Source organism: Carya illinoinensis, chromosome 10 (assembly GCF_018687715.1).
Source record: "Carya illinoinensis cultivar Pawnee chromosome 10, C.illinoinensisPawnee_v1, whole genome shotgun sequence".
NCBI classification, from domain to species: Eukaryota; Viridiplantae; Streptophyta; class Magnoliopsida; order Fagales; family Juglandaceae; genus Carya; species Carya illinoinensis.
The window spans coordinates 32,735,100-32,745,158 of record NC_056761.1 but is presented as its reverse complement, the minus strand read 5'-3'; the positions used below and the strand labels follow the sequence as shown (position 1 = coordinate 32,745,158).

Genomic DNA, 10,059 nt, shown 5'->3' with positions numbered 1-10,059 from the left:
GATTTCTAACTTCCTGACTCTTATCTAGGAGGGTCAATCATTGCCATCAAGCTTCAACGATCGTAGTTGGGCACCAATCCTAGACCAGTGGGAAGAAGCATGGGAGCTCATGTCTTATATTGACATTGTCTTCAAGTTCTATAAACATCTAGGTGGTGCCAGCCTAGATGACGGAGGGGCATACACGATATCTGTCCAAGGAGCTCCAATTATATTTTCAACCGATAGACTCACTGAATTTCTCAGCATTCCTAAATTGCATAGTGCATACTCGAACGTGGTGCTTAGAGAGTCTCTAGCTTCAGGTGATACAAAGATGGCTAAGGACGAGGGATCATTTTATACAAATGAGTTTGATGCTCTTGTTGATCATGAGGTGAGAGACTTGGTTGTTGGTCCAGATGCTCGTGGCGTTACTATCGACTTAGTGAGGTATATATTCAATAGTAATCGATCAAAGGCCCAGTACATTACAACAGATATATTGCCATTCGGGATCCTGATCACTTAATTTCTACTATGTGTCGAGCGTAAACGAGAGCTAATGGGACCGATCAATAGCACTACCCTATCATGAAGCACAGGACACTCGAGACTTCATCTTCGTGGACCTGTTCCAGACCTAGTTGATACTTAAAGAGATGCACAGCCAAGAGATCGTGGAGTATCGACTAGTATGACATCCCCACAGGCTGAGGCATCATGCACAGCTACTCATCAGGAGATGGCTAATATAGTGTGTGCAGAGACCATCAGACAGGCATCAGTGGTGATCGATGCAATGCGTACGGACGTCTGTACTATAATGTCTAAGTTACGTATAGAGATTAATGCTAGAATCACTGAGTTATGTATAGAGATTGATGCCATGTCTAGGACTGGGACTCAGGTTATAATCAGTACTCGACTGACACAAATAGAGACATGCTTAGCTGCAGTTGAGGATGTATGCAGAGAGTTGGGATCTTAGTAGTTTCTATCTTTTATTTACATTTTTTTGTTTGTTTTTGGTATGGACAATATTTGATCTTTTGTAAATTTGATTTAATTATGAATTAAATATTTTTTGTCATTTCTAAATTAGTTATTGATTTATATTATTCCCATTATTTAAATGAAAACTTTTATATAAATTATTAGTTAATATAAGAATAATTCTACTTATCATCCCAATACACACCACACACTTAATCTTTTTTATTTTTCCTATAACAAGTATATGGTGTATGGATGACAAGTAAAACAACTCAATTATTTTAACAAGAATAAAATAAAGTTAAAATTAAAATAATAAAAAAATAATTTTAAAATATGTAAAGTACCATTCCTCTAATCATCGTTCGAACACTTTATTTTAAGTTTGAACATTCATTAACGTACTATTCGAACGGTATAGTAATATGTTTGAACGGTAAGTCAATGTCCCACCAAAATTTATTTACTTAAACCCACCAATTTCTCGTTCAATCATAAATAATATCTGTTCGAAAATTGTTTAACCTTAGCATTCTAATATTTTTGAATGTTGTTCGAGCGTTAAGTTAATGTCCCGCTAAATTTTTTCACTTAAGGTGCTAAATTGTCATTCGACCATATATAATTTATGTTCGAAAGTTTATTTTATTCTATTTGAAAGTTTTTTGTGGATGTTTGAACGGTAATCTTATTATGAACAAAAATTTTCATCCTCAAATATACCGTTCGAACAGTAGACACCTTCCATCATTTGTTAGGAACAAAATTCAAAATTCGTCCCTACATCTCATTTTTTGGAATGGTTTTTATTTCATTCCAAACAAAAATCATCCCAATGGCTCTTTTTTGTTGTAGTGAGTAGTTCAGATCTTCAAGCCACAAAACACACAACTGTGGGAGTTTTATGTTTACCAAAAAATGGCCAGTTTAAAAAAAAACTCACCATCACAAGCATTGACAAACACAGATTCACCAACAAAGATTCACCAACACATCATTACCAACACAAATTAATCATCAATAGAACATTTTCACAACCAATTACAAAATTTCACTCTGATTTCATCGGAGTTGACTCAATTGAGAGAGGGATAGAGAGAGGCGACAGAGACAAAATCAAGGTACTGATGAGACCCTTGCAGCTTCAGCCTTCATATATTCTCGAAACCGTGTAAAATTTTTAGAGAAAAACAATTAAAATATCAAAACGAGAGAGAGAGAGAGAGAGAGAGAGAGAGAGAGAGAGAGAGGCAACGGGAGATGAAAAGAGAAGAGATCGGAGGCTGGGTGAACAACGACCACAAGATATGACAAGAGGCTAGGGTTCGTGAAGCTTCGACTACACTGAAGATTGAAGTGAACTAGTGAGGAATCTTCTTTTGTGTTTTTTTTTTTTTTTGGGGGGGGGGGGGGGGGGGGGGGGGGGGTAAGCCTAGCCAAAAATGAAATGACGCCATAAAACGGCCCTTTTGAGCCCATTCTTTTTTCCTAAACCCTAAATCAAATTCTAAACAAAATTTAATCTTTGTTTTAATTATACATTTCTTTATTTATTGTTTTTATAATATTTTTATTACTAAATTTAATTCTTAGTATTGATTATTAACAATTACATTTAACTAATGTCTAACTACATGTTAACTAACTATCTAACTATATAAGTTAACTAACTAACTAATGTCTAAGTGTATTATTTTAGGTACATTTGTTCAAACTAGTATTTAACTGACTATATAAGTTATAGTTATATAAAATATATATGGTTAATATATAAAAAATATATATATTTCTATAAAAATATGTAAAATATCAGATTCGGAGTCGGAGTCGGAGTCGGTACACCAGCACCTCCGATTTTGACTTTTTGGGAGGAAAAAAAAAATCCAATTATGACTCCAATAAGTCTGAGTTGGAGTTAGATTTTCAAAATTTAGCCCTAAACACAATGACGAATCTAGGTGGAGGCCAGCAATGAACCCCAAAATATTTCAAAAAAAGATATTTATGGGAATATAAAGAAATTAAAATTTTAATACCAACCCTCCAAATTCTGATTGTCAGTTGCCTTGTCCCAAACTAGATAAAGCAACAACCAGATGATGTGGGTTCAGAATTCTGAATTATGGCATCGTGGGTATTTTAAGGCTATATTTAGGAGTATAAGTATTTTCAATATTTTTAAATTGATTCACTATTTTTTATAAATGATTTATTATTATTTGTAAACTATTAAAAAACTATTAGATTTTACTATTATTCACAAGTAATTTAATATATTCTTAACATCCAAATAAAACCTAAACAAGTAGTCATTACGACATTACTCATACATGGCCCCCAACTTATCTACATTTTGTCGACACCCATAGGTAAGACTATTCATCCAGGCCAAATTTTTTTTCCAACCCAGTCCGAAACCCAGATAACTGGGTTCTGGTTACAGCTTTTGGCCTGGGTTTGTAGAACCTGAGTTGTAAAAACTAGATATAGCCGGTCCGAAACTGGGTATGAAACCCTAGTTCCAGATTAAAAACCGAGTACTAAGTTTGTATATAAAAAAAATTCTCCAATTCTTCAGCTAGACTCCTCACCCATGATCCTCTTGCTCTCTCTCAAGCAAAACCTAGCCGTAGTGTCTCTATATTTCTCCAAGTTGTATATTCTGAGACTCTCTTGGGTGGTGTTGCTCTATTTCTCTAAATTCCCTCACGAGTCAGAGGCCGAGTTTCATCTAGAGAAGTGTGAGCAACCACCTGCTCCAGAAGAATGGGTTTTGGCAACCCGTTGCTTCGACCTTCGAGTTCTTGGACTCCAACGAGAGTCCTATCTAGAGGGCATTCAACACTGGAGGTTTGCAAGTGAGTTTTTGTATACTAAATCACTAAATGCCCACTTTCTCACTGCCAACCTTTTGGTAAGTCTCTCTATCTCCCTGCCCTAATCTTGGAAGAATGAATGATAAACATGGTGATCTGTGAGCATGTGGGAAAGGAACATATGCAATTCTTCTTCTCGATCTTATGTGGATATAAATATATGCAATTCTTTTACTCACAAATCTGTAAAGGGGCTAATCCGAGCTGAAACCCAACTCGGGTTTGAAACCTGGGTTCCGATCTGGGTATACCCCAATACCTAGGACAGAATACCCGGGACAGAACCTGGATATATAGTCTTACCCTTAGGTTTTAGATTCTTTTTTCTTTTTTTAAAATCTTCTGTTAACCGTTTAGTGTCTGTCTCTTTTTGTGCCATCACTCTATTCTTTTTTGTATGACTCGATATTTTATTACTTCAATGGTGAATCAATAAGGAGAAAAATAAGAAAGAGTCTAAAAAAATTTTGTTGATTAAAAATACAAGTTCTTAATTTTGAAGGTACGGTCATTGAATCATATAAATATTTTTCTTTTGACTTTTCATATTTTATTAATTGGCAAGACTCTTTTTATGAGTTTTGTTTGTATTCATATTATATTTTTAATGTTGTTAATGAGTTGTTTTTATTTATTTATTTTGAAAGATTTAGGGTATACGATATGTGCAAAAAACAAATTATTGAATCATTTTTCAAGTAAAAAGATGTAAATATTTCAGAAGTTGAACCTACTTCTACTACCAATGTTGACACTTCAAATCCTATGCAAAATACTCAGAGTTGAACCTGAAGAAATTGATATTTCTAGATTAGTATGTGATCTAGGTTTATGTTCACCAATATGGGATTATCATATAAATCAGCATGATGAAATAAGAGGAACATATCTCGAAGCTGGCCCATATCAATTTCATATAGATAAATATCCATATTCAAAACACTGATCACCCTCGTCGATTTCAATTTTAGTGGTTTAAGATATTCCTTGATTAGTTGGAGTATTCACTCACAAGAGATGCTGCGTTTTGTCCTCCATGTTATCTTTTCAACAAGAAACCAATTGGGGACACTCGTTCAAATGCATTTATGGTAGACAGTTTTCACAATTGGAAAAAAGTTTACAGTGAAAATGGTTATGCCTTTTTGTTTCTTGTGAGTAAAGAATTCAGTTCACCACATAATGTTGTTACCAAAGCTTGTAATGTGTAAAGATTTGATCAACCAATCACAGCATATTGACAAACTGATGCAGTAACCAACAACACAAAAAACTTTGAAGAATCGAATTTGGCTTAAGACTTCAATAGATGCTATTCAATGGCTCATTTTTCAAGTAAATGAAAGCTTAAATCTCAAAAATTGAGGTAATGTTATTGAAATTTGAAACATTTAGCCTAATATAATAAAGATATTGATGAAGTTGTCTTGAAAAATGCCTCGCAAAATGCCATATATATATATATATATATATTTCTCATCAGAAATTCAGAAAGAGATTTTATCTATTTTGCAAGAAAAGTTCGAAGTGTGATTCATGATGATTTTTGTGATGAAGTCCATGATGAGTCCAAAAAACTATAGATGACTATTGTTTTAAAATTTGTTGATAGAGTAGGATTTATCTGAAAGCGGTTTATTAATCTTATGCATGTTAAGGATACTATTGTATTAACGCTGAAGAATAAGATATCTAATAATTTATATCATCACAATCCCAACATTTAAAATGTTCGAGGTCAAGGGTATGATAGTGTTAGTAATATGCAAGGTGAGTGGAATGGTTTGTAAGATCTATTTTTATATGATTGTCCATATGCATATTACGTGCACTACTTAGCATACAAACTACGGCTAGCTCTTATTGCAAACTCAAATGAGGTTATCCCTATCCACCAATGTTCTATAAGTTAGCCTTCATTTGTAATACTTTTTAAGCTTCCTGCAAACGTAATTATGAATTACTTGTTGCTCAAGCAAGCAAAATTGCCAAGTTGATCGCAACTAGTGACGTTGAGACTGGTATTGGTCTTAATCAAATTGGAACATTATAATGCGCCAAAGATAGGTGGGGTTCCCATTTCAGTCAGTTTATAGTTTGATAAGAATGTTTGATCCAACTTGTTCAGTTCTGGAAAATAATATTGATGAAGGAAGCTCTTTTAGCCAATTTGGGGATGCGTCATTGGCAATCTGAATTCTAATGCAGAAGAGGGAATTCACCGGCCTATGGTGGGAGATCACGTCCCCTTCCCATCTGAGAGAATTCATAAAGGGATAGCGAGCATTCTGCCTACTGACAGGGTGGATAAAGCTCCCGCCCAAACAGGAGATTTGGGTGGCCTAGTCAGGGGCATGCCACCTAGCAATGAAAATAGAGGTGATGAGATGGACACCAACTCACCCTTCCCAAAGACCCCGCCAACCACCGTCTCTGGGGGTAAGACCCCCTCGTTGCCTAGCAGCGGTGAGTGTCTCGCACTTCCTCCTCCTTTCGCCTCATCGTTTGGCAGAGATACTGAATCCGTCCTTCTTAAGGGATTGGGTGGTGCATTGGGAGAAGGCACCCGCCTACTAGAGGCCGACTTGGCATGCACTAGGACCTCCCTTCCCACGTGCAAGCTTCAGAGGTCCCCCAGAAGGGATGCTGGACTCAGCACCAAGGATCAACTAGATGTTTTTGCCTAGGGATGTTCTTAACCCCGAAGAGATTTTTGGTAGGGAAGGTAGTGGTGGCGCCTCCTCTTCCTCCACCAACACCCAAGCTGAGACTACCGCCCAAATGGCTAGCCGCCTAAAGGATTGGCTTTCTAAGGTATCACCAACAATCGACCTGCTCTTCCATTTCTCTTTTCAAGTTTGCATGTAGTTTCTTACTTGAGCGCCCTTTTCTTTTTACTTTTTCAAGGCATTAATGATTTGGCAGCATGGATCTTGGCAGATCTGACCCACCTTGAGGAGGAGGTCAGAGAGGGGCGAAAGCTATGCTACGTTGCCAAGCTTGCTTTCAAAAAATGGTGGGTGGACCGGTTGAAGCTGGAGACTCTGGCGGAACAAAAGAAAGAGTTGGAGATTCTACTAGAGCAGTCAGAAGGCCACTCCCACTCTTTGCACGATGACATGGAGATTTTGGAAGGTGAAGTCCTTGGGCTCCGTAATCCTGTTCGCCATGCCCAAGAGGTTAAGGCTAAGGATGACTTCACCTTGAGGCTTCTTCAGTCAAAAAGGGACACTGCAACCGTCTATGCAACCATTCACCTGGCAAATAGTAAGAAAATTTCGGTAGAATGTACCTGAAAATACTCTGATGCTTAAGTCAGTATAATATCTCTTAAAAGTATATCACTTAACCTCTTCTAGTTTTTGGGAGTTACCTGGTATTTATAAGGGGCATCTGCTAGACTGAATCATCCTTGTATGAGATCACTATCCTATTATGCTTATCTTGTGCTGCCTATCCTGTGTTGCCTATCCTATGTTGTATTTATCCTTACGTAACTGAAACAGTCACATATGAAACTTGTTTGCTCCCGAATAAGGTGGTGCGTAGCATGCATATCCCTGTTGGGCCTTGGGCCTTTTAGTTCAAGCCTGCTTGTTGAGAACTTTCACACCGGACCTCAATACGAAATGGGCCCCCCAATTAATTTTCATGTCTAAGATTAAGATTTTATGTTATATTAATTAGAAATATAGCACATAATATATATAATATAATATAAAAAATTATATAAAAAAATTAATAGATATATGTATGTATTGGTCTAGTTCGATTCAAACTGGTTTTCAAAATATAAAAATTAGTACCGAAACGTTTTTGGATCGGACCAAACCCACTGGTTTCGGTTGATTTAATCGATTTTTTTGAATTTTTTTCACCTTGATGAGCAACTAATAGGACGAGACAAGGGCAAAGCATCCGTACTTTTCTTTCTTTAAGGCTCCGTTTGGTTACACAGATGAGATAAGATGTTTTGAATAATAATGAATAAAATATTATTATAATATAATTTTTTAATATTAATTTTTTATTGGGATTTGAAAGTTAAATTGTTTATTATATTTTGTACAGGAATTTGAAAAAGTTGTAATAATGAATTGAGATGAGATTTTTTTATTTTGGTTAACCAAGCAGGGCCTAGGTTACCTATTTCAACGCGATTAAGATAAGAATTTGGTTTATTTTGAGATTTGGAGGGAAATCCCTCCTAAAACAACAATGAAACTGTTTTGATTAGCTCAATACAAATTACAGAGATTCAAAGTAAATCAACTATGGTGCCTGTGTCATAAAAATTACTAAGGAGATTCCAACTCATGTGATGCCGGCCAAAGGTATATACTAATTAATATTATCTGTCTTGATCTCTTTTATTCTCAACTAATAAGCTCATGGAAATAGACACAGAACTTCTTTTTTTCCCTATGCAAGCAAACTTCATTAAGATAAAAGATGATACAAGTACGTTAGAGACTATGGGCTTCCCAACAAAACACCCCAAAACAACAACCACAATGCAAACGAGGTAAAAAAAAAAAAAAAAGGTTCTGAGACCAATTTATTGGTCTATACCCAAGCCCTACAAAGAGAGTACCATTTCAAAAGACGTTTTGAAGATAAACTACTGCTGAAGATGGTGCAAGCGGATGCACTGTAGTTGAAAGTCTTGAAGTATTTGTTGATGAGGTCCTTAGTCTCTTTCACAAAATCATCGGTTAGGGAAAGTAATAATTTAGATAGACTGGTATCGAAATGGTAGATATGCAGTAACATAATAGTCAACCCGCACCTCTGGAGTGGCACGTTGTCCTCACGCGCCAGTGGAATGAAGGTGGGGTCAGGCCGATCTGAAGGATTGGAGGATAGGGAGTCTGCTGGTATGGCACATGTAGCTGGTGAAGCTATTGGAGCATGGCGGTGCCTAAAGACCACACGCGGAGACAAGCTGCATGTGAGGACCACGCACCTACATTATGGGTGCGGTTCTTCATCGTCCTAGTAGATTGGCGAGAGGGGAATGTCGTGGTGGGGCGCGTGTCAACTGTTCATGGCCAAAGTGCTACAGATCTGAGAAAATCTGAACTGATGGAAAAACACTACCATAGAAGCATATACAAAAAAAAGGTTGTGGAAAGGAAGATGAAAAGAAAAAAGAAATGGAGAGGAAGGTGAAGCCGAGACTCACACTTTGCTCTCTGGCAATAGCACTCGAAAGGATCGATTTTCTTTCTAGAAAGAGGGCAAAGCTTCTCTATCTAGAAAGAGATGGGAAACCTAAAAAAAAATATGATCAGACAAAGAACTTTTTTTTTTTTTTGAAAGGAAAACCATTTCATTACTAAGATTGATTTTGTGCATTACAGACTAAGTCATCCAATATGACTCTTCTGACTTCAGCAGGGCCATCTTCCAACCAAACAATTTCACTAGACACACTAATTGCTAGCTTAGCTGCTGTATATGAGCACTTACATTAGCAGTTATGTGTACAAAAACTAAGTTCCACTCGGGATAGGCTGCCATGAGTTGTTGAAGGTCCTCAATCATTTATCCAGACCAAGAACTATCTTCATCATTTGAGTTAACAGCATCTATATCAGCTTTTGCATCCCCTTCAAAACACACTTGTGGCAAACCTAACTCAATGCATAAAACCATCGCACTGTGAAGGGCATAGCATTCAACTTGGAAAACTGAAGGGACGTTCTCCTTTGGTGCAATCAGACACCCCAATAGTTCCCCTTCTGAATCCCTTATGGCCACTCCTATCCCCATTCTTCCTCTAGCTTGATCAAAGGCTACATCAAAATTTACTTTATAAATAGGCCACTCAGGAGGTTTCCAAGACTGCCTATGTCCAATTGTTTGTCTTCCCACTGTTCTGTCTCTATCATCTGTCAGCACCTCCTTGTACAATGCATGCTTTGCCAGTGCCATTGTAGTAACTGTATTAGGAGAAAGAAAGACTTCCTAAAAAATCAAACCATTCCTTCTTGTCCAAAGATGATGGAACACTACAGCTGCCAGTTCCAAATCTTCCTGCTTCAGCTTCACCACCATTTCTTCCCATAATGTCTGAAAATCGTTGAAGTTCCTTTGCCGTTTTCTGAAAAGTGAAATCCCTCCCCATATATCTGCTGCTGCAGGGCATCCCCAGACCACGTGCACTACAGTTTCAAGTTCTCTCATGCAAGCTGGGCATGTGTTA

General features: G+C 37.0%; 1 protein-coding gene across 1 annotated transcript; it reads right to left on the bottom strand.

Annotated features, from left to right (window-relative positions):
• Nucleotides 1-9,398: 9,398 nt before the first annotated feature.
• Nucleotides 9,399-9,788, bottom strand: LOC122278654. Its single transcript, XM_043088838.1, has one exon. The coding sequence runs from the start codon at nt 9,786-9,788 to the stop codon at nt 9,399-9,401; it is 390 nt and encodes a 129-aa protein (XP_042944772.1).
• Between the last annotated feature and the right edge of the window lie 271 nt (nt 9,789-10,059).

Excerpts from the sequence above, each read along its gene's own strand:
- LOC122278654 (XM_043088838.1), bottom strand. The coding sequence starts at position 9,788 with ATGGCACTGGCAAAGCATGCATTGTACAAGGAGGTGCTGACAGATGAT.